At 33.1% G+C, this 26,299-nt stretch overlaps 1 protein-coding gene across 4 annotated transcripts in view; it reads left to right on the top strand.

Moving 5' to 3' along the window:
• The window catches only part of LOC128224563 (serine/threonine kinase-like domain-containing protein STKLD1), a 35,479-nt gene that overhangs the window by 3,988 nt on the left and 5,192 nt on the right, over positions 1–26,299 (top strand). Inside the window, exons 6-21 of one of the 4 annotated variants that reach the window (XM_052934449.1) lie at positions 258–328; positions 994–1,106; positions 4,358–4,551; positions 6,429–6,502; positions 12,009–12,118; positions 13,958–13,993; positions 17,095–17,236; positions 17,806–17,903; positions 18,214–18,237; positions 18,881–18,942; positions 19,801–19,867; positions 20,156–20,284; positions 20,592–20,720; positions 21,793–21,924; positions 22,704–22,856; positions 25,257–25,336. In XM_052934449.1, the coding sequence (XP_052790409.1) occupies positions 258–328; positions 994–1,106; positions 4,358–4,551; positions 6,429–6,502; positions 12,009–12,118; positions 13,958–13,993; positions 17,095–17,236; positions 17,806–17,903; positions 18,214–18,237; positions 18,881–18,942; positions 19,801–19,867; positions 20,156–20,284; positions 20,592–20,720; positions 21,793–21,924; positions 22,704–22,856; positions 25,257–25,336 (1,614 nt within the window). The remainder of the gene's footprint in view (positions 1–257; positions 329–993; positions 1,107–4,357; positions 4,552–6,428; positions 6,503–12,008; positions 12,119–13,957; positions 13,994–17,094; positions 17,237–17,805; positions 17,904–18,213; positions 18,238–18,880; positions 18,943–19,800; positions 19,868–20,155; positions 20,285–20,591; positions 20,721–21,792; positions 21,925–22,703; positions 22,857–25,256; positions 25,337–26,299) is intronic. The other 3 variants (XM_052934448.1, XM_052934451.1, XM_052934450.1) reach the window with 3 other exon arrangements.

Raw genomic sequence — 26,299 nt, 5'->3', positions numbered from 1 at the left:
AGAGTGTCCTCAAGTAATGGGAGTATCTGACCATAGGTTATCATATAATTATATATGTAATAATGTGCTATTGTGATCAAAGTTAAAAAGGTCTGTTCTTGAAGAATAATGAACATAAATCCTTCATGATGTTTCATTGTTGTTTTCTATATATTTGGTTGTCCCATTTTGTAATGTGACTAAAACCAATTAGATAAAATATTCATAGTGAAAGCGTTCCTGTTCATAGACTAAACTGTTTTTACTTCTTTTTATAGCAAGTGAAGTTTTGGCTGGGACAGATAGTTGAAGCATTGGTCTATGTGCACAAAAAGAAAATTATTCACAGGTAAGAATGCAGTACTGTAGAACGGTGTGGAATTCAGTTAATCAAAAATTTTGTCATTTGAACCAAAATCTAATTTAACAAATAAAACAGCTAAATTTAATGACAAGTTCCTTGCTTGTGAGAGGGACTTGCATTATCATATATCAATGTACTTGCATGCAATAAAGGTTAGCTTTAGTTTATTTAAGATTGATAATAATAGCCACCATTTTTTTGAAGATACTTATTATTGTATATACGATGATATCTCACCTCCAATATGAATGATGCTACCCAATTGGCTAAGAGCAATCACATGAACAATGTGTATATTCCATACACCCGGAATAATTATAAGTGGCAAGCTTAAAACAGAAATACAAAGAGAAGTTGGGGATATAAATGTATACAGTATATATATATATATTCATATATATGTGGTATGAAACCACTGAGGGTGTATACTCCTCAGCTACAAACAGTGTAACTAAGAAAACATTTCAAAATCAGGTATTTGCATCCTTTAAATATGCAAAGTTACAAGTTCCTTGTACCAATATACCAACTGAATCTTTGGTTCAATCCTCACAAAATTTCAGGAATTTGCACCCTTTAAACTTGCAATTTACGAGTTCCTTGTACCAAGTACAAACTGAAACTCTGGTTCAATCTGCATGTAATTTCAGGGATTTGCGTCCAACAAACATCTTCATGACAGAGGATGGGACTCTATGCGTCGGGGATTTCGGTGTCGACACAATCATGGGAGATGCTGTCACATGCACCAGGGCTACAGCAGGTATAGAGTGGAGCTGTATTCCAGCTGTGTGGATGCTTTAAATTCATGAGGGGTCTATATTTTCTCCTGTTTGTGATTGCTCGATTTGGCCAATTTAAGACATCACTAAATAATATACAAAACACTTGAAATACATTTGGCTGATTGTTCAGAACCTTGTTAAAGGTAACAACGTGATTCAGACGTCAACATTATTAACTTGTAAACATGAAATATTGGATGATGTGTTCACATAAATATGTAAAAATAAACAAGTACAGCTGAAACAGTTGCTTTGAATATTGTTGGAAACACAGCAAATCACAAGTGTATTCAATTAACTTCTAGACCAGTTAAGATTTTAAAGTTGATGACAATGTTGTTAAAAATGTTAACGAAGTTCTGAACAATCGGCTCATTATAAGTTAAACACCTTATGAATTTAATGCAATCTTCAGTATTGACTATTTGTGTAACCATTGTTTGTTCAATGTGATATTTAATTGTTGTATTTTCTTGTTAACTCTATGTTACAGTACTTGCTGCTGCCATATATATATACTAAATATATTGGACTGTTAAAGCTGCACTTTCACAGATTGTCAGTTTTGACGCTTTTGAAATATTGTCTTAGAATTGGCTGATTTTGGCATCAATGCCTTCAATTCAGACACATTAGATAATTAAAAAAAGAACAGATCTCCATTGTTTAGTCAAATGCAGAAAATTTCATTTTTTTTAAAGCATAAGTAACACATTTAGCCATGAAACATCATTTTTCGAATGTAAATATGATACACAGCGATATTTATCTTTTGTCAGCCGTCTTGTATCACTGGTTTCCAGACACTTGCTCAATGATTGGCTCATTCAAAGACCAAAAAACAAAAGGTCAAAACGATCAATCTGTGAGAGTGCAGCTTTAATGTAAACAGGCCTGCTGAATTATTGGTATAAAATAAGTATGTAGTTATTTTGAAATTGTTACAACTGAAGTTATGAAGTGCTGGCCTTAAGTCTAAAAACAATATTAAAGAAGAAAGGCGGTATTAACTATAAAAACAATATTTTAAAACTTTATAACCATATTAAAGAAGAAAGGCTGTATTACCTATAAACACAATATTTCATAACCATATTAAAGAAAAAAGGCCGTATTAACTATAAATTTTCCAAACTTCTTAAGTTCTGCATTATAAGTATACATTTATAAAGGTGTAGCATTTATTTTGTTAATATTATAGTAAGAATTAAATACCTTATCATTATTTTATTTGGAAATTTAACTATTAAAGCATGTTTTCAGAGTTAAAGGGAGACTATTTCAGGCCTCCAAGATTTGACTATGGTATATTCCCCTAAAAAGTAGATCAAATCATGCCCTATTTGGTTGGTTGGTTTAACTCATTTGTTACATTTTTAGCCCAGCACATCATCGATTAAGGTTAAAAAGTAGTTCACAAAATTAGAAGTTATGATTTATGATTTACTTTTCATTTTGGCCAGAGAAAACAACTTTTAGATTTAAGTTACGGTATGTTTTACTTTTCATTTCTGCCAGAGAAAAACAACTTTTAGATTTATGCCCGCAACAGCCCAATTTTGCATCCCCCGGGCCTGTAATATATATTTGATAAAAAAAAACACGGGCCTGACGGCATGAATTGACCACAAATAGGACGCGTTTTGCAAAATTGTATTCATACATGTATCTTCACTTTCTGGAGTGAGTTTGCCAAATTGTATCCATACCTACACTTTTTAAAAAAATAATAAGAAATAATCTGCCCACCTGACACATTTCAAATCGAAATGTCAGAATCTAAAAATTACATTTCTCTGACCTTAGATACAAACATTTTTCTTATAATGGAATGGTGTTCAATATTTACTTTAATGTTATTTATTTGAAAATGTAGACTGTAATGGTATTTGTTACATTTTTATAGTGGTCGAAAATATTTAAAAAAACAAGTAGAAATGAGTATTGTCTTGACGATGATATAGAGAATAATTGTTTGTTTCGGTGCGATATATTGCTATCTTACACTGAAACAAGCATTTTTTCTTTTTATCACATGCCTTGAATTGGAATTTAAAAAGTCATTTAATTACATTTTTTTAGCTTACACGCCAATTTGTATGTGCACGTAACATTATTTGGAAATGATGTCGTTGAATTTGTGTCCCAGCCCTATTCGTGCTGACATTGATTTGGAAACGAGAGTTGGCTTAAAATTCAAAACAGTTGAAAATATCAAATGGATATTTTCACTGTTTGAAACAGTGAAATATCAATTTTATTTCACTGATAAATCTTTATTAACTTCCGGAATGCATATGATAAAACTTTTGTTCTTGTTTAAAGATGATACATCTTAAACTATTGAATACCAGCCATTTGTAGGGTTTTGTTTATCATTTTGATGGTTGAATAAACTCTTAATATCTAGACTTAATTGGCTTAGAAAAAAATGATTGAATTATCTCAGTTATGGTAGAGTGCCTGTGAGGCCACAATAACAATTGTCAATTCTCAAGCCAATTTTCCCCGTATAACTGGATAGCTGATGATTACTATTTTTAAAAGGAGTATTCACTCAAAGGTTAATATGTTAATAAAAATATTTGGTCATAATTCTAGAGCAAAAATTGTACTTGAGTCCAATTTGTTATTTTTGAGTTCATGATTACTCGGGCATTTTTTGTAAATTATTTTTCTCTAGAAATAATTGTCCCTACACTACATGTTTTTGAAAAGGATATAACCCTAACCATTTTTTCTTTTTTGGCCTGAGGGAATGTATTAATAATTTTGTTATTTTTTTAGTGTACCCTTGATGGAAAGTAAACCAGGTGTTAATTACAATACAAACGCTTCAACAAAATTATGTTAAGGATTTGAATCTTACCTATTATATGGCCTTTTTTTACAATTTTCAGGTGTAACCCTATAACAAAGATTAAGCTGTTTTAAATTATTCAAAAGTTTTCAGAAGTAAAAGGTGATCTGACACCAACCATATAGAAATGTCTGTTCTAAAAGTGATAAAAATAATGCTTTTTGAGTGCCTATTTGGCACTCTATTGATAATTTTTATGCAATCTTTTTATCTGTTGACAGAATTTACACAGCTCATGAAAATTGAAATAGTAATAATTTACGTCTAATAAAGACATGTATTCATATATTTTTTCCTGCACATGGGCCCTTCATTTCCATCATACAAGCCTCCAACAACTACATGTACATGGTCTGTTTACTACTGTAGCTTCCATGAACTACATGGCACCAGAGGCAGCCACCGAGGGTTACACAGAGAAGAGTGATGTCTGGTCGCTAGGCTGTGTATTGTTTGAGCTGGTGACCGCGTGGATGTACTCGCGTAAAGACGCCATTGATAAACTACAGGAAGTGAGGGCAAACCCTGCTGTCCTGGATGAAGTGTTTGAGGACATCTCAAAGGTAAATTGAACTCGATTCAGGTTTTGTTTTATGTAAGATTAATTTTCTGTATTGCAACTTTAAAACAAAACATAAGTACAGAAATTGGCAATGAAAATGCCTTTGCAGTATAATGTATTGAAAGCATAATATTCAGTATCTTGCAAATCTTTGGTAGTTGACATGATTGGATTGGAAATCAAGATATACTACATTTTTGTGTTTAAAGGGCTGTACACCAGATTGGCACCAAAAAAAGGTTGTTTCTTAAACGAATCTCTGGACAATTATTAAATAGAATGTGTTGCGCTTTGATATTATAATTGTAAAAAATACCCAAAATGTAAAAAAAATTGTGTCTGAGACCGGGTTCGAACCCATGTCGCCAAAGTTGCAGTCCAGCGTCGTATCCACTGAGCTACTATGGCTTACTTCAACCGGGTGACATAATGAAGCTATATACCTAACTTGGTAATATCACGTGATAACTCTGACTAGCCAATCACGCATAAGGAATGAATTCTACTTGGTAGACATACCCAGTAAAAAAATTTAATGGAAAAATACGAAATAACTGCTAAACTTAAATAAATTGTAAACTATGTAGTACTTCAGTTAGTAAGTTTCAATGCATTGTACACATTCAAAACAAGTTTATGACAGTTTTCGACAATTTTCTTTTTTTCTTGCAAATTGATCATCTGGTGCACAGTTGCTTTAAGGTATCACATGTATAATGATTTTTCATATGAGTAATCCGTAAGCAATGGAATGAAAAGCTCATTATTACATCTGCTACCTTAGTCAATCATACACATGTCTACAATTGAAGGACATCACTGCAAAATGGCAAAATATTTGTTGAAATATGCTCATTGTAAGACTGAGAAAAGTGGATGTGTATTGTTGCTTCTGCTTGCATTGTGAGCTAATGCTATAATGAACAGATTTTATAAATATAATAAAAAATATACTTCATCTAATTCACTTTTCAAAATTTTGTTCACATTATTTAATATAAACGTAATTAAGAAAAAAATTGAAGTCCCTATTTATGTCCAAGTTCAAGTCCATGTGTCAAGTAAAACTTAGTCTATTTCAGCTGTGAAAACTATTTCAAATTTCCAAATTACAGCCAGAATCAGTTTCCAACCATAATTTTGTAACATAGTGCATAAATGAACCTGAAGTACAGTCCAGTTACATAATTATCCTGCCCACAAATAAATAACTGCCATTTTATGTGTGTAAACTTGATATTCTTGTATCACTATGAAGTATTCTTCTTGGTGATTTAACTAGGTTTTAAAAAAGGACAAGCTGTTGCAGAAAAAGGGACAGAGTGCTGAGGGTTAAAATAGCTCATTGATTGGCAAAAATATCAGAAATATATTTATTTGGAGTCATACTAGGCTTCAACAGTGAGATATATATATTAAGTTTGTATGTATTATTAGTTATACACTATGCTCTTAAACAAAACAAAGGAACTACTTGCTATCTAAAGCATTCAAATTCTAAAAAGGCAGAAGGGTGCACATGCTGGTTTCCATGAGGGCAGAGGGGTCACCTACCAAAAATTGGGTAGGGTGCAGCACCCTCCTGTAAGTTTTAGCTCAAACCCTATACATTTTCCTTCCTTTCAGCATTACAGTGATGCTCTTATCTTATCTTCCTTTCAGCATTACAGTGATGCTCTTATCTTATCTTCCTTTCAGCATTACAGTGATGCTCTTATCTTATCTTCCTTTCAGCATTACAGTGATGCTCTTATCTTATCTTCCTTTCAGCATTACAGTGATGCTCTTATCTTATCTTCCTTTCAGCATTACAGTGATGCTCTTATCTTATCTTCCTTTCAGCATTACAGTGATGCTCTTATCTTATCTTCCTTTCAGCATTACAGTGATGCTCTTATCAAATCCCTAGCCAGCATGCTGAAAGTCAACAGTCAACAAAGAACAACTCCAATGTAAGTTTGCTATATTGAGAAGTGAATGGTAAAGGTTTTAACTTTTAAAAGACTTTTTGCTTTCATATCAAAATAAACATATTGCATAATTATTATACATATAATAAATATGTTAAATGAAGATTTATGCTGAATCACCAAAATCATTCATTATTGTTTATTAATTTTGTGAAGCTCTTGGCTTGTTCCAAAATCTAGTGGATTTTTTTTCCCTCTCATCTTTATATGAGGCAGATTTCATTTTACTAATGTTACAGGACGGAAAGTAACCCAAATGCTGTATTTTTACTGCAGAGTATAAATTTTGTCATAATTTACTTAAAGTTTGTCTAATTTAATAATTTTGAATAAACCAAATAAAATTTAGGATCAGTTCAGTTGTTCCCTGACGTTTATTTTTTGAAAATGTATATCAAATGACACCAACACGAGACGGAAAACACTCCTGTCAATATTAACAGGTCGTTTGTATACACTTATATCACAATAAGAAATGCAAATATAACAAAGTAGCATCTCTGGTACGCTCCATTATTGTTCATATATGAAAAAGATTAGAGGTTTGTGTGTTTAAATTCTTTATTTTTCATTTTATAACATTTTTATGAACACACGTTGATAGCCTGTTTTTTTCCGTCCCGATGTCTTTTCGTAACGATCGCACCTGTCACTCGTTTGTAATTTAGCTTATGGCGGAAATTTCCGGAAATTACCGATCGGCAGGGGAATTAATTCAACACCAAAGGTTTTCGACCATTTAGAACAATCTCACAACGATTTTTACTATCAACAGGTTTGATAATTGTTTTGCTATAGTTACGGATTTTTTTTCTGTCCGGTTTGTCGATAACGATTGCAATGGAAAATTACCGTATCACTCATGAATTGCGTGTGATTTCCCATTATTCATTCTGTGAACCAAAATGGCGGCGCCCAGGCGGGTATGAAAACAGATCTCAGTAGCGTAATAAAAAAACAATTAGCCGTTGAAAATGTTACAAATATTTCTGTCCATTGTTGGTAACGATAGAAAAAGATGACGTTAGCAATGATGACTCGTGTTCGATGATATTCTGATGTAATTTATCGTGTGTTTGTACTTTTTCAAATTCTCGGAACGTTTATTTGCACAACCAAAACCGGCTTTGCAATGAAAACGAATAGAATTTAGATTTTCAGTTGATACTCTTGCGATCGTTATATTCATTTGCTATCGTTATTTAGAAGACAATTCATAATTCTGATAACGTTATTAATGGACAGAAATGATTTGCTAGTGTTATGATACGTTATTGTGATAACGTGACTGATGGACGGAATACTGTTTGAAGGCTTTTAACAAGTCCATGGGTGAAAGTTTTCAGTATTGATACTGAATTCAGTATTTTGGAAAATATTTATCCTATATAATTTATTGTAAAAATGGCATTTCCCTATGTAAACACCCTATTTTCAGTATTTTGAAAAATTCAAACTTTCACCCATGCAAGTCAATTTGTAGTATATTTGGACTGTAATGTTACATTGCACCATAGCATACAGCAGGGAGTAGCTAATGGGTAAAGGGCACATATGTGTTGTTAATATTCACATGCATACATGTATGTATACATCTAATAAAAGAAATGAAACTGAAGATGTTTATGGTATAAAATAGTAAAACATGTATATAATATTGTTTTAATGCAATATAAACATAATTGTAATATTAATGATAGGGTTAATTATAATTAAACATGTAAAAGCTCAATGTTTTGTACAATATAACAGTATTAATTACAGTTTCAGTCCTCTGTAACATTAGCAATTCTGGTGTTCTGTCCTACTTGTAACACTAGCAGGACATTTTCCGTCTTTGTCACATTAGCATCCGTCTTTCCATAACATTAGCAATTTTTATTTTTGTTAAGTATAAATAACTAAAAATATTTAACTGAAATATAATTTATGTTCATCTTTTAAAGTAAATACATATGACCATCTACAACTTACTAAATGTTACCAATTTCATGTATTAAAGATTATGTGGGGAAAAAACGAACACATAGCAGCCAAAAATGGAAGGTATTTGAAATTGTATGATATCTATGGAAATATAACAGATATTTTAAAAATTCAAATGAATTATGACTAATAAAAGAAAATGAGTTATATCAGCACTTTTTTCAAATGTTAAATGGCAAAAAATACAACTTGAAATATGTTAATGAAACATGGTTCACATTACATGCTCTTGTTTTATTGATATTTTTAACCATTTAAAGAATGAAATTTATATAAAAAATGACAGATACACTCAGTTTAAGGATTATTTCCTCTGTTTCAACATGAAAAATCAGAAAGATAACATGTTTATATTTCAAAAGTCAGCGGGACACATTCCGTCCATGTAACACTAGCACTTGTGAAATCTGCCATGAATGAGGCTGGGCCCTTTGAATGTGAAAATTGCGAAACAAAATTGTTGAAAATAGCAAAATTTAATTGTGAAAAGGCAAAAAAAAATAAAAATTAAGAAAATGCTAAAAATAGGGTTTATATTCTTGCTTACTGTAAAATCTATGCTCAAATACTCTTCTTGGAAAAAATATACAACAGTCCATGAACAAAACAATGTTTTTCGGATTGGTGAATTGTGAAATCTTTTTTAATGTCAAGGTCACAGTGACCTTTAATGGTAAAGGGGTTTTAAAGCTTGTACAAGTGATAACTCAACAATGCCTAGGCCAATTGACCTTTAGCCTGATGACCCCCAAATACAATAGGGGTCATCTACTGGTCAGGCCAAACTTCCGTTACAAGCTTGATGACCAATTCCTGGACCTATGCAGGGTTAGACACTAACATTTTTCCCAAGGTAGTCCCTCGGACTACTGGATCCGAAATCTGGGTAGTCCAGCAAAAATTCTGGTAGTCCAAAAAAAAATGCAAGCCTGCAACGGATTCCTTCAGTGTTTTGACTAAGCCTTCTTAGAACATTGTCAGTATAACCCTTTGATTGGTCATGATTTTTATCTGTCTCAATCTTAAAATTTCCACATTCTTCAAAACAATATTTGGTTATTAAATTTAATTCTAAAACCTAAAAAATGCTAAAAACCATGCTAAAATACACCATAATCTGTCACTTTTGATTATTCCGTTTTAATAGCCTTAAATAAGAAATATCATTATGAGAATTAGTGTACAATATTGATGATATCTTGCGATTTACTAGTAGTTTGATTTTGAAATTTGTCTCCTTATTGTGCGAAAGGTTTTAAATCCGAAGCATATACATTTGCTTGTAAGTTTGTTTGACATATTAGTGAAAAAAACACCTCAGTTTATGTGAGTTACATTTTTTATTAAATTTAATTAAATATCTGATATATAGCTTAAGGTCACAAAAAGTATATACGTATAGATAAAACAAAATCATATTTTTAAATGACGCAAATCAAAGTAAAAACCTTTGCATTTATAATGACTCTGGTCGTTTCAAAATTTCTATGCTGATTGTTAGAACAGTTTTGCATTTCATTTAATACGGAAATTTATTCATTGAGAGAAACAATAAGGTAGTTATATCAACAATGATAATAATGCATTACACTTGTATAAAACAGGTGATTCTGAATCGAGAAAGGAAGAAAAACAGCGAAATCCATTGAGTTTTGACAATGGATCTATACAAACATCTTTTTTTGTTGATTCTCGGATAGGAAATTAATACATGTTTTGTTTCCCTTTATTTGAGTTTTAAAATAGAGACTATTATTGTACTGTAACAAAATTCCGATGTTATTTAGAAATAAATTATTTTAAAGTCTAGACATTTTTCTACCTGAATTATACATTGCATACAATTAATAATAATGAACTTATTTAATGTTATACTTGCTTTTATTGTTATGTTTTACCATGTCGCATGCATTTAATTTTTATCTGCTTCTGGGTATTTGTCGGAGGTCCCTAATTAAGATGTCATGTGACACTGTAGGTGTAGCCTTATCGCTATCGGCGTGGTGTCAATTGTTATTGGCCCTAGCTTCAATGTATAAAATGTTACGACATTTTGGCACGAAAATTAACGCACACAATTTTGTCGTAGTGTGCACTTACACTGCATTATACCTGTTTTGGCAGTATGATTAATTTATCAGCTGCTCTTCTAAAAGCCAGTTTAAAAGATTTCATAAGCCAGGCATAATGTTCCTTCTGTTTGCTTAATATATACACCGACATTTGGCAATACCCTAAACCATAATAACCATGAAGTATTTTCAGAAAATCTAAAAATAGTAACAATGCAAGTGTTTGTCTACATCGTATCTTTCATTGTTTTTGACGGAAAATGCAAGGGATTTAGAAATTCTGCCACTTGGTCCCAAATCTAACTCGCTGACATTGGCAGAGGTGCACATGTCTGACGATTAAAACACATCATAGAGTACGAAAACAGTCCATGTTGTCCGGAACTGCTCGGCCATCTTCGACAAGCTTTACGAGTCGATGAATGTTTAGCGGTGATAATCAGCTTCTTGGCATCACGTTTTACGCAAGTTTAAGCGTAATAAAGATTTTATGCTCAATTATCTGATGTGATATTTACTTTTTTCTAGTAGTCCGACGGACTATTGACTTAAAATGTCTTGTAGTCCGACCAAAAATCTGGTAGTCTCGGACTACCGGACTACCGTTAGTGTCGAACCCTGCTATGGTCATCAACCTTGACATGAAGGTTGGGCCTGACCAGTAGATGATGCCTAATGGCTTTGGGGGTCATTGAGCCAAAGGTCAAGGTCACAGTAACCTTTAACCATAAAAAAGTTTACAAATCTTCTCCTAGTGATATCTCAACAATGCCTGGACCTATGATCATCTTTGAATGGAAAAAAGCTTGTCTGTGTGGTAAATTGACAAAGTCTGCACCCATGGCCCTCAAACTTGACATTTTTTGGTGACCAACTGATGACTCCTATGGATTTTAAGGTCATAGAGTCAAAGGTTATGGTCATAACACACTCTATCCTCACACTTCAAATGGTCATAATCTTAAAACTGCCTCAAAGGCAGCCAACGTCAATGACAAATCAGCTGTCATTTCGGTCCATGCATATTTCATTCAATTGTCCACATAATCCTGACAACATGGTGCTCAGGAGGGGCATAATGTTTGACAAACATCTCTTGTTCATATATCCGTTGCAACATGTGAAGCTGTAAATACCATGGGCTGATTGTTGAGAACTTTGATAGAATTAACCATAGTGTAAGCAGCTTTGTTGTAAACTTTTAAAGGTGAGCAATTTTAAGTTGTGCTCATATATTTAAATAAAGCAAGTGTAACAGCTGGAACAGTTGTCTCTAATCTTGTTAGAAATACTGAGATCACATGTTTATCCATTAAACGTCCAGAGCAGTAAAGATTTTAAAGTTTACATCAATGATGTTGAAAACGCTGTGAACAATCAGCACATTGTCTTGTCGTAATGTAACAATGTATTTATTTATATGACTTCAGTGGCCTCCTGTCAAACAACTACATCCGGGAGTGTGTTGCCCTGAGTGACTCCAGTCAGCTTGAGAAGAGAAAACGTATCCAGTCAGCATCCACCAGCCCTTCAGATATTGGTAGGGATTGTCTTGTGTGTTATTGATGATGCTTGCCTTCTTTTTGTTGTTCGGATTTTGTTTTTGGGAGTTATTGCCCTTGAATGTGTGATTTGCAAATTGCATGGATCAGGTTTTGAGATGGAAATTTGTGTCCATAGTTAAATGTGATGTTAGTCTATTTTTTGTATACAGATCTTTAAAAATATCTTCCTCAACTAAGCTTTAAAGAATCCCATTTTCTTACTGAGTTTTGGTTCGTTATTTTGGTTTTAATAGAATTGAATTTGACTCATATATACGTGATTATATAAGCCATTAGTTTTCATCACAATCAACCTTTAAGAAGTAAGTGTAACCTTGAACAGTGGAACGACAATATAAGCTTTGTTCATTCAAGTTAATATTCAAGAATTTATTTGATACATGATTTTGAAAATGTATACTTTTTCATTTTGGTTACTTAACTTTTAGAGTTTTGTTTACAGCCTATAGACAACACAATGAGCCGATTGTCCAGAAATTGTTTAAGTTAGTATCATCTCAAAAAACACACATGTATCTGCAAAGTGTTCTCAAATCATGTAACTTCAAGTGCAGTTAAGATTTGGAAATAAACAACAATGCCTTTAACTATGTTGTAAACTTTAACAAGACTGTGAACAATTGGCCCTTTGATTACATATTTTGATATTGTAGTTTTATTGACTTTATTTAATTTGCAAAATGCACCAATACATTTCATAGCAACAACATAGAACGCTATATTATATAGTATAGTATATACTCACATTTGTTTAATGAATGTACCTTAGCTTTAACAATATAAGTTGTATATATGTTGGTATAATATACAAACATGTAATATTTGCTAAAAACATGCTTCTCTGAGTGATTTGATCTCACACTTAAATTTGTTTACATTTGGCACCAGCATAACATATGGTACTTCATATTTTAAGTTAGGATTGACATCTTGCAACCAAACTTAGAATATAAGAAGAGTTTATGGAGACCATTAATGGAATTGTGTTTGGAGCCCCTAGTGTCAAGGTCAAGGTCACTGTTGCTGTGTTAGGTGTATAAACATTGTAAGGTGCATCTGCAATGTTATTAGGTATGGTTTATCAACAACATTAGGTGTATCAGCAATGTTAGGTGTATCAACACTGTTAGGTGTATCAACACTGTTAGGTGTATCAGCAATGTTAGGTGTATCAACACTGTTAGGTGTATCAACAATGTTAGGTGTATCAATAACATTAGGTGTATCAGCAATGTTAGGTGTATCAACAATAATAGGTGTATCAACAACGTTAGGTGTATCAACAATGTTAGGTGTATCAACAACATTAGGTGTATCAGCAATGTTAGGTGTATCAACAATGTTAGGTGTATCAACAACATTAGGTGTATCAGCAATGTTAGGTGTATCAACAATGTTAGGTGTATCAACAACGTTAGGTGTATCAGCAATGTTAGGTGTATCAACAATGTTAGGTGTATCAACTAACATACAATGTAAGATGTATCAGCTGTGATAGGTGCATCAACATTGTTAAGTGTTTCAATATTGATATGTGTGTTAACATTGTTAGGTGTATGAGCAGTGTTAGATGAGTTAACAATGATATGTGCCGGAATAGTGATAGGTGTATCAACAATCTTGGGCATTTCAACAGTAATAGGTGTGTTAACATTTTGAGTTGTGTCAACATTTTGAGTTGTTTTGACAATGTTTGGTGGGTCAAAAATTATAGGTGTTTTGGGTGTGTCATTAATGTTAGGTGTATTAACAGTGTCAGGTGTATGGACAATGTTATGTGTTTCTATGTTTGCTTTTTGAACTGTTTTATGCAGTGTTAGTCTCCACGGAACCAACAACCAACTGTAGCTGTAAGTTGCACATTGATTCACCCTCTCCTTGACACAAATGATTAGTTAAGGTGTTAGACCTATGTCAGGTTTTAGTCCCTCTTAAGGTGTTAGACCCTCTGAAATTCTACACTTTATAATTATTTGAACTAAAACTGCTAATTGGCTAGATTTACTGCAGAGGAATTATTTTTGGTTGGTCTTAACATGCTTAAGCATTCAAAATAGTTTTCATATGTATGGCAAATATTCGGCCCCATTTCTCAAGCAAATTCTCATTGTGTTCTCCTTTTAATTTTTTGAGAATTTAAGATGAAATTGTTTCAATTAAAAGAGAAACAGGATAAACTGCATCTTGTCTCTGTAAGATCAAGTTTAAGCAAGTTAATTGGCTAAATGAAATAAGATACTTAGATTGGTTTTGTTTAAGATATTTGGAGAAATTTAGGCCTGAGGGACTAGTACCTCTATTATGTTTTTTTTAGAAAATGCACCAAACTTTCTTTGCAGTACCTTGCACACACAAACTAATTTGTCCTGTTCAATAAAAAAAACATAGTGCTAGATTAGATCTGGTAGAATGTTAAAATAATAGTATGCTGTCTTGTAGGGAAGTTTAGACTTTCATTGATATAAATGTAATGTGATTTTTTTTCCTTATGTGATGTTTAGTACTCCAAAAGAAGGGTTCAAATCCAGAGAGATAGCGCAAAGGCAATGACTTAAACATAACCAATTTTTATTATTAATTATAGTAGAATCATTTCATTGCAAGGTGTTAAAATGCTTGTGTGCTTTCTTAATTGTTTAACCCTTAGCTTTTAGGTCATATGGTCATGATGCCATTACAAATAGTGATAAAAAAACAACATTTTTATTTGTTTTTATATTAAATTGTTGAATGTTATTCTATTACTTCACAATAATATTAACAATCACTTACTAATAGTTAATTTGGATTGAGCTTTTACCTTTTTGTAGATGAATAACAGAGCACAGAACTTGTATAAAGAGACATTGTCTCAGTACTTAGTTCCCTACTCACTCCTGGTTTCATCGAGCGGAATAAAAGTCTGTCTCCTGCGATATCTCACTAAGTATGCAAGCTAATTTTTAGCTCGATTATTCAAAGAATAGGTGGGCTATACTACTCGCGTCGGCGTCCGGTTAAAGTTTTAGGGCAAATTGGGATTTTCACTTATAAGTCCAATACCCTACATTCAATTGACTTAATACTTTACGCAGTTGTTCAGGACCATCACATGATGAGGTTAGATAACTCCATATTATTCTTTACACAGATTATGGCCCCTGATTGACTATGGAACTTAGGTTAAAGTTTTAGGGCAAGTTGGAATATTTATTAATTACTTCTATATCCTTTGTTCAATTGACTTAATACTTCACACAGTTGTTCAGGACCATTGCACAATGAGGTTACATAACTCCATATTATCCTAAATACAAGTTATGGCCCCTGATTGACTTAGGTTAAAGTTTTAGGGCAGGTTAAAGTTTTAGGGCAAGTTGGGATTTTCACTTAAAACTCCAATACCATTCATTAAATTGACTTAATACTTCACACAGATGTTCAGAGCCATCACATAATGAGGTTAGATAACTCCATATTATATTTTATACAATTTATGGCCCCTGATTGACTATGGAACTTAGGTTAAAGTTTTAGGGTAGGTTGGGATATTGTTTAATAACTTCTATACCCTTCATTCAATTGACTTAATACTTTACATTGTTCAGGACCATCACCCAATGAGGTTACTTAATTCCATATCCTTAATACAAGTAATGGCCCCTGATTGACTTAGGTTAAAGTTTTAGGCAAGTAAAAGCTTGAATTTTTTTTTTATTTCCTTTGAAAGGCATATTTGTATATTCTTAACCACATTTTCATAATGGGAAAACAAGTTATTTGAATGATTTGCGTCATTGTTTGGGCGGGCTGGTGGAAGGGCAGCATCAAAGTCACCTTTTATATCGAATAATTTTAGTTAGGTTTGACATAAAGAGACCAAACTTGGTATTATTACATCGTTATTGTTTTCTAAGTCAAAGCGGTGTAGTTGAGCGTGCTGTCTTATGACGGCTCTTGTTTTACTTTTATTTGTTAACTATATAATTCTTCCCCCAAAGCTAAAAAGATGTCATTAGTATTTATTAGATTAATTTTTGAACATTTTCACAAATTATGCAAGCTAATTTTTTTATAAAACTTAGTTTGTGTTAAGTGGGCAATGAGGAGATTATGTGAATCATTTATTTATTTTCGGTGGACAATTGTATTTCTATCAATACTCATTCACTTCTTTTCATTTAGTTAAGAAGGTAATGAAATAACTTGTAGATGCTATTCTGCAGCATTATAGCTTTCTTTCCCCCTTTTTAATGTAATGGGTTATTCTTTCTCAGTGTATTAACCAAAGACAAAGCTTATGCAGCCAGACTGCGCTCTGGCAAACTAGCTTCAACCATTTATTCCTGATTCAGTTTGTTAAACAACACAATTTTGAATTCAAAGACAATAAATGCAAACCTCATTTACATATGCTTATGTCTTCAACAGCATAAGGCCAAAGTTTCAGTTAAATTTATAAGAAATCAGTTATCAAGGTATCAATAAGGTAAATGGCCAATACTTTCTATTTTTTTTATAAAACTCATGACCAATGATTTCTATAATTATCTAAGATAATTGGTGGGACAATGAAGTTAATGGTTTTAGGTTATTGATAAAGCATGTTTTGGGCAACATATGTAGGATTTTGAATAAAGCATGCTATGACCAATATGTTAAGGGAGGTAATAAAGAATAATTTGGCCAATGATTTCTGGGTATTTAACAAGTTGTTTATAGCTGATGATTTTAGGGATTTTATCAAGCATTTTTGGCCAATTATTTTATGATATTTAAAAATAGTGAATTATTTAAGGGTTTTTAATAGCATGTTTTAGCCAATGATAAATTGAGATATCTATAAAAAAAATGTTGTGGCCAATTTAGTCAGGGTAGATGTACTTTTGAGACATGTTTCAGATCAGTTACTGGACACAATCATGGTCAGTGAGATAAGAGTATATTAAAGCAATATTGCCCATGCTTTCAGGGCCTGTACCCAGGGGCCAGGGAGTGTTGGTGGTATTGGAGTATCTAGCCAGCCATGTGGATTATGAGAGCTGTGTACAAGAAGCTCTGGATTATCTTCTTGAGCTTGCAAAATCAGAGGATGGTCTTAGCTTGGACCCAAGGTAGGCTTTCTATGACTGTAGCATATAAATTGTATTGTTTGTCTCTGATAAACCCTTTTGATTTTTGGGTCATTATGTCAAAGGTCAAGGTCATGGTGATCTTAATTAGAAAATACAAATGCTTTTTTCTGATCATTTACTTTTTATTGAAGTGGTGTAGAGGCTATGTGACACATTTATCATAGTCATAAAATAAATTTCATGGATTTTTGATTCACTGGTGCCAAGGTCAAGGTCATGATGAAGTTTACTAGACAAATTATGAGGGCTCTCCACAATGTTAAATGTAACAGGGATAAAGGCATGTTCTTTAATTGCAAAGCCTAGCTTGATCCATGTGTAACATTATATGGTTTGATATGTTGTATTAAGGCAAAATCATTGGCTTTAGTTTATTTGCTTTGGGCCAAATATTGTGGGAAATTGGCATTGTCAATCCATTTTAATTAGTGTTGTATTTAATAATTGTTTAGAAGTATAGCATTGCCATATTCAAGTTACTGATTGACACCAATACATGAGATTTTCCTTTTAAAGGAATCACAATTTTTTGCTGTTGTTTTATTCAGAGGCAAGAAACTGGTTGCCATGGCAATGAAGAACAACATGCAAGATGACAAAATACAAATCAGTGGATGTAAAGTTCTAAATAGTCTCCTTGTTGGAGGTAAGTTCTTAATAGTCTCCTTGTATGAGGAAGGAACATTTTACTGTGCATGTTCTTTTAGATAAGACTTTAAAAAGATTTTTTCTTTACAAGAACTTATTGGTTATATTTGTTAAAATAGAACAAGATATTCTCCTGTTGTATTTGTTCTAATGATGTTAGCAAAGCAATTTTGCTATTCTGTTCATTCTGTTGTCTTTTGTAGATCAATGTGTCTAAAGAGTTCAACTCTTTGACAAACCTTACTTCCTTTTGTACCTTTTTTGCAATGAAATTGGTATTGTCTCAGTCATGTATATTAATTTTACAGTTCCAAAATACAACAAGAGACCAGGTTTATACCTTGTTTTTATTTTAAGGGTTATTAGAACATCATGATGGGTTCAATGATCTGAACATGAACTGTTTTGAATTCTATTATTTCTCTCTCTCTCTCTGAAAAACACTTTGTTCTAGTGCACTATTTTACCAGATAACTAAGTGAAGATTGTAATATAACATATACCTCGATTGTTCTCTGCTCTAAGACTAATTAAGCACAGCTGTACAAAGCGTTTACTATTCACTTTTAAAGTAATTAAGATATGTTCAATATGTTCACATTGTACTAAGGTTTGTACATTAACATTTACATTTTTCATGTTTACTTTAACGGTTGCTAATTCAGATTATATGGTTAATATGTATGTAAAAGTATTTTAAAGCAAATAAATCTTCTAGTACATATTCTTTCCTTGGATTTTATGCAACTTTATATAAAAGCTGGGCAAAGTGGTTTTGTACATGTGGCTTTTGCAATCTTTACTCCACTTCTGGTATATATCTTTACTCTACTTCTGGTATATATGTTACACATGTTTCTATGAAAACTGCAAATAAAATAATGTGTGGAAAATGTTAACACATCTGCTGGAAAAGGTTAATGGACATGATGAATATTTTATGCATTTTACATTATGATAATTACTTTTTAACAGCTGATGTGGAAGATGCCATATTCTTACCTGAAGTTTTGGCTGTTGTACCTTTAGCTATGGAGGTAGGTGAAACTATGCCTAAGTTGACTGAATATGAGATGAAATTGCTTGAAGATTATAAGTATCTTCCATGGCCGAGAGTGTAAGATAGGTTCATTCCGACCCGAGCGTAGGGTGTTTTGCGGAAACGAGGTTTACCGAGTTTTCGGAAAACACCCTGCGCGAGGGTCGGGATGAACCTATCTTACATGAGTGGCTATGGTAGATGCTTTTTCTCCCACCTCAGTTAAACAAAATTAAGTAAAAATGTATTTTTTTGCTGGAACTCTTTTGTGCTTAGTGAAAATAATTGCGTACGGATATGCAATAATTCGTGGTTGTCATGGATATTCGCGCAGTGATTCAGAGTATGTAAATGGTCTGATCGGTCTTTAAATAGTTCTAAGAAGAGTGAAGCATTATTTCCTGAAAGGTGCGTGAAAACTGTTTTCTGGTGACATTTGAAGTGAGAAATAATTAACTCGTGTTCTAAATATTGCCACCAGACAAGATTTCCATGATGCGCTACAGACGACAGTCTTCAACAAGGGAGGTAATTACAATGTGGTGACCATTAAAAGGAGTTCCATACGGGCATTTTATCTTCGCCCGTGGGCAAGATAAGAATTTGTAGCATGGTTAAATTAATGGATCTACTTATCTGAGGTGGGAGAAAATTGTATATTCCAAATAAGATAAAATATAGCCAAGATTTTTTTTTAGATTGGGATTATTTACCAAAAATTGAAATTATCTCAATGTCTTAGACATTCAAGATATCCAGTGGAATCATATACATGCGGTTTATTCAGTCTATACAATAAGCTGTTCGTGACATATTTCAACAGTGGCTGTATAAGAATCTTATCCCCAAATTTCAGAACCATACAAATAATGTTGAAGTCCAGCTGGCTGCTGCCTCACTCCTGGTTTCACTTGCAGCAAACAGTGAGTGATGTTTTAATACCTTGTTATGCATAATGTCTTTGTTGAAGCAAAGGTGAATTATCTATTTCAAGTGTCAATACAGTTGAGTACAATATGTTCGGATAACTTATTTTATTCCACTCTTCAATTCGTTCAACTTGTTTAATGTTGATGTTAATGTTATTGTTTGGCACAACTAGTATCGAATATTATCCTCCTTCAAGCATTTATACCACAGTAAAATACATTTCAGCACATTAAAATGTCTCTTTCCATTTAAGGTTTGCTTATAATTCTTATATTTAATAGGTGTAGCAGGGGAGGTAATTGGTCATCTAGGTGGGGTTCAGGATGTGCTTACTGCCCTTAGAACCCACTCCAACAATGTACAGATTTGTACAGTCTGTCTCAATGCTCTGTGGGGACTCACAGTTCATGGTAAACTGTTGCATTTCTTTAGGTTTGATAATTCTTGGAAGCAATTGTGTATACAGATTTGTACGTTGGCTATAGGTTAAATAATTGCATTGTATATGCTTTATTCTTGTTGCATGATTACAACAGTTTTGATTACTAGATCATGTTTGTTATAAATTGTATACATTTGTAATCTTTATTATTGAATTTATTTACTTTTTTGAGTATACAAGCACATTTTGAAAATTGAATAAAAACTAAGACATTACACTATGAAACGATGTTATCATTTCTCTAATCAATTGACTAAAATATACATTTGCAACAGGAAACAATGTGAAGCTTGCAACAGAAGGTGGGGCTATAAAAGAAGTGTGCAATGTTCTCAAGATTCACATGAACTCCTCGGAGGTTGCAGAAGCTGCCTGTGCTGCTGTACTGGCTATGTCCCTGGATGGTAAGCTTCTGGCATAGGGATATCTCTTAGTTATGTAAATGAGCTACAGATGTGCTCAAGATTTAACTGCTGCAACTAATTTAGTTATATGTTTGTGGAATTTGCACTAAACAGGTGCTCAATGCATGTGCTGCTGCGCTGGCTATGTCATAAGATGAAACGCCACTGCTATAGTGGTGTGTTTTGGGGTTAGGTAAATAAAATAAGAATGTGTTTAAGCAGGCTCAGTATGAATTCCCCAAATTTTGCAGAGGTCAGCCACACATGTTACACATACAATGTCCCTGGATAGTAGTTCACTAAGATGTGGTGTGGTTTGCTGTATGTGAATGAGTTGAAAATGTGGTCAAGGTTCATATGAGGAGGTAGCAGAAGCTTTTTGTGCGTGTGTAATTGGCTATGCCTCTAGATGGTAAGCCACTGATAAACTGGAAATATGCTTAAGGTCTGTGGTTGAAGAAGCAGCCTTTGATGTTGTAATCGTAAACCTCTGATAAAGTCATACCTTTTGTAGTTGTTTAATGTGCTCAAGCTTCAAATAAACACATTGGATGTGACATGAGAAGCCTGTGTGGTGGTGATAGCAATTTCACTGAATGGTAGGCCTCTGATACACGGATATGTTTGTAGGTGTTTAAATACACTAAAGTGGTGCCCCCTGTTGTTAAGTAAGCTATATATGTATCTTTATGGCAAGCCAAAGATATTGTGATATTGGCTCGAATTCTCTCAATGAAATGAAAATGTGCCAATGTTGTATTAAAACCCATGTGTGGTGACAGAGACAGCATCTGCCTCTGTGATGGCCATGTGTCTAGATGATTAGCTATTTATATAATTGAACGGAGAATAAGTGGTTAATTTGATGTATAGCTTGCAAATGATGATTTGAATCATAAACTGGCAACTACAGGAACAAACCAAGTAGCAAAAATGTTGAACAAATAAAGAAAAATATATTTTTATATAGAAAAAAACAATAAAAGATAAACTACGATGTTTGTGAATATAAAATTGATTGATAACATATGATTTATTTTCAAATTGAAAAAAGTATTTGACGTTCTTGTAGAGGAGAATCTGGCAGTGATTTGTGACCTAGACGGGGTCGGACTTCTAGTGTCTGCGATCGGCACCCATGGTTCCAACGCTAAAGTTGTGAAGAATGCCTGCCTTGCTCTAGCCAGTCTTGTTGAAATTGACGGTGAGAACACATTTCCTATTTCTTTTGGTAGTATTTCATTTGTTAGTGCTCATTAATTTGAAGGGCACCTTCATCAACAAGAGATCTTATTCTTTAAATGCCTAGTTTAAACCTTCCATAAGTGACCCCCCCCCTCCCCCCCCCCAAAAAAAAAACAACGTGCATTTGTACTCAACCTCTGTTAATTGATCTTAATCTTATTGCCTAATTGTCTTATCAGATCTCCAATCTGAGTATCCTGCTGTGCAGTTTTCGATGTTTTATTATAAAAATGGACCCTAAATGGCCCTGAGCCAATAACCGAATACACAGGAAATTGACCCCTACTGTGACACCAGTGCAATTAACAGGAGATGCACAGCAGGGGATTATCATGCCAGACATCCTTAAACTAGGTCTTTAACCAATTTTGTTTGATAGTGAGAAAATCATTTCTGGTAAAAATATGTCATCATTAAAAGCTTGATTTAATGTAATGTGTATGCCTTTTTCAATTTGTCTTTAAATGCCAAATATGTCTGTTTTATATACATTTAAAGTTGGTTTAAACTAAAACTAAATTCTCGATGGTACAGGTAGCTTAAAGCTGATATGACTAAATCCAGAAACCAATACTGTGTCCTTTTTGAGAGGTCAGGAGGACGTACCCCTTGTGGGGAGCGAACACGCAACCTATTAAGAGAAGGGTGCCTTTACCACTAGGCCACTCTCACCTTTTTAAAGTTGATGATTATATATCCAAATGCAATCCAATAATGAAATTGAAAAATTTATTCTAGAGGAGTCCGCCTACCGTGTCTTGACAAATGAGGGCCCAAACAACACCCACATACCAGGCATTCCGATCGTTATGAAGACATACGACTTGCATAAAGATAATGCTGAAGTGGTTGAGAGCATTGTCACCTTACTTATGGAGCTTGCTGAATATGGTAGGTATCTGAATAAACTAATATTTTAAATATATCATAAATGACGTCGTGGTCATGTAATAATGTCATTACATACTTTCAATATTTACCTGGTGTAATAACATTTGGCTGACGTCCTGAATGAAAAGCATTAGAATAAGCATTCAATGAAACAACGTTTTACGTATTTGACAATGTAAATTACGAAATCAGTACATTGTGTTATTTTTATATTAAATATAATATCACATTCGTAGTCGATCAATATAAACTTCATTAAAATTGTTAACTAAAATTGATAAAAACACGCTAGCTTTGTCAATTTTAGCAAAACTTTTTTTTAATAATATCTGCATTGTATCCTCTATTTACGTTGCAAAATGATCAATGGTTTCAGAAGTAGTCTGAAACTTGATTATTTTCCAATGAAGTGTGCTTAAGCTTGAATAATGTTTACAGCATTGCGTAAAAGAATAATGAACTAAGTTTATGTGGAATGTCAGCTCATTCAAAACTGTGATATACTATCCTCAGTCAAGATTGCTTCATTCAATAAAATTCAATTAATATGCAGACATTTGGATAGGTTTATAAAATCAGATATGTATTGAAATGCAGTGATATAATTATGTTTAATGTTCTTATATTATGCTCTCAAGGTTTCAGAGGGTCCTATTACTGAATGTAGGCGTGAAATAGAGATTTATGTACAAAATATGCGTAAAACTGCCAAAATCCACACAGCAGCTACTTCCTTTTGCCGTGCAGTAATTCTGCCACCACTCCAGTCTTGAATGTCGTGACAGCATTTAAAAAAAATCTTTCTTTTGAAATACAAATACATATTCAAAACTTGAGACTAAATAATATGCGACTGTTCAGATAGATTTTAATATCTCGCTGACATTGCATATCATACTAGTGGAAAACATCAATCACAAATGTAAACCAGTAAATAACAGCTATCACAAGTATTTTTTACCTTTGTGTTGTCTGCATCATAAACTTTCTCCTCTGGTGCATTTCTTATTTCTTATCTGCTTCTTTACTAAATCATATACTTTGCTCAATCCTCTACATGATACATTCTGCTTTGAGTGCTGAAGTTGAGACCTTTCAAAATTGTCCATCCAACCTTCCTAATTAACTAAGTTAGATAACTCTATTTTGCATTTAATGCAAATAATGACTCTTTATTATTCGACTTAGAAAATCTGGTTAAGGTTTTGCTTGTAAGCACACATAGGTTAATATCTCAGCAACTAGTAATGTATTGCATTGAGACTTTACACAATGCTACTCAACCATCCAAATTGATTAATTAACAAAGTTAGATAACTCTAGTTTGCATTTAATGCAAAATAATTTCCCTTTATTATTCGACTTAAAAATTCTGGTTAAGGTTTTGCATGTAACTACATTTAAGTCAATATCTCAGTAAATACATCATGTATTGCATTGAAACTTTAGATATGTTTTCCCAACTATCTAACCTACTAAATTTTTGAAGTTAGATAACACTTTTTTGAATATGGTGCAAATTATGGGCCATTATTATTTGACTTAGAAATTCTGGTTAAGGTTTTGCATGTAAGCACACATAGGTTAATATCTCAGCAACTATTTGATGTATTGCATTGAGACTTTACACAATGGTACTCAGCCATCCAATCTACTTAAATAACCAAGTAAGATAACTCTATTTTGCATTAAATTCAAATTATGGCCCTTTTTATTCGACATAGAAATTCGAATACATCATGTATTGCATTGAAACTTTATACACAGGCTCCCAACTATTCAACCTTCTTAATTAATCAGGAAAGATAACTCTTTTATATTATATCATTTTTGCTCCTTTATTATGAGACTTAGAAATTCTGGTTAAGGTTTTGCATGTTAGCACACATAGGTTAATATCTCAGCAACCACTTCATGTGTTGTATTGAGACTTTAGAAAATGGTACCCAACCACCAAACCTTAAATAACCAAGTTAATTAACTGTATTTTGCAAATAATGGCCCTTTATTATTGGACATAGAAATTCTGGTTAAAATGATGCATGTAACCACATTCATGTTTATATCTCAGCAAATACATCATGTATTGCATTAAAATCTAATGTAATTTTACAGTGATCCACAACTTTTTAATCCTTACACTGAAAAGCGGCGCAATAGTCTAGCGCGCTGTCTATGTGACCGCTCTTGGTATTATATCTGTTTCTTTTTTCATACAATTCATTTTCATACAATTCATTAATTTGTGTACCTTCTGAACCTTCTACGTTTTTAATTCAAATCATTTATGTGCCTCATTCTTATACCATATTTAGGTCATGACCATTTGTTGACTTTAATGCTCTTATTTAAACCCTTCTCTACATCTGTTCTCTTCACGTTTCTCTCTTTCATCTTCAGCCGAGATCTGTATAGATCTCACCAGCTATAAACTCAGTAAGCCGCTCCAAGATATCATGAAAAAGTTTAACATGAATAAGGTGAGGCCTACTGCATGGCTGAAGACTTTGGAAATGCTCACGGTTATTTGTTTGTTTGTTTGTTTTTGTCAACGTGCTGCATGTCCTATTTATTAAATTCTTACTTTATTACACTGTTTGATATATTGTGCTAATTGCCTCAAAAAGTCTGGCTCCCTGTCAACGTTTTATTAAATGCCAATTTAAATGTGTATTAGTTAAACGCATATAGAACAACAACATTGACTGGTCAGTTGATTCCCTAATTCAATTACCACAGTGTCTTACTAATAGCACAGTGTCTTTTGAAAAAGTCAAAGACCAATTTACTTTTGGAATAGACCCACCCTCCGGCTAGGTGAAGAACGGAGGCATACATGTGTACATGTGCATTTCACGTTATAAAACATATTCAAATTTGTATTGGGCTAGATAATAGGACACGAAAACATGTTGACAAAATGATTTGTTGTATTACAGTGAGTATTTTTAAAGCAAAATGTACGCATGGTTGAATGCAATGCATGCTTGAAATTGTTTTAGCTGTAGTTAGTGTAATTACGATGTACCACTTGATTGCCAATATGTTCTTGGCATACCAATTGGCGCCGCTAGTTGTTGCTTTGATGTGTTGTGTTGCATGTTATTGTCATGTTAAAGATATCTGTCAGTGATTAATTTTGCCTTATATTTTAAAGTAGTTTGTACTTAAGACATAGATGGCCACATCGGCCTGGGATGATCAACCCTCACATGTTTAAATGGGCTTATGGCAAGACACACGCAACTCCTTTTCATTTGGAGTTTGCAACTTGCATGCGATACTCCCGAGGGAAAAAATGCAGAAAAAGATTGATAGCCGCTGTAGCTGGGGATCTAAATGCTGCGGAATTTATTTGTTTTTCGTAAATATCCTCGTCTATTTCTCATTTATCTGTACTTTTTTATATTAAGTATATTGACTATAATGAACTTTTTATTTGA

The sequence above is a fragment of the Mya arenaria genome, chromosome 17, assembly GCF_026914265.1.
Source record: "Mya arenaria isolate MELC-2E11 chromosome 17, ASM2691426v1".
Classification (NCBI taxonomy): domain Eukaryota; kingdom Metazoa; phylum Mollusca; class Bivalvia; order Myida; family Myidae; genus Mya; species Mya arenaria.
Note: the sequence above shows the minus strand (reverse complement) of the source record. Positions and strands in the feature narration are given on the sequence as shown.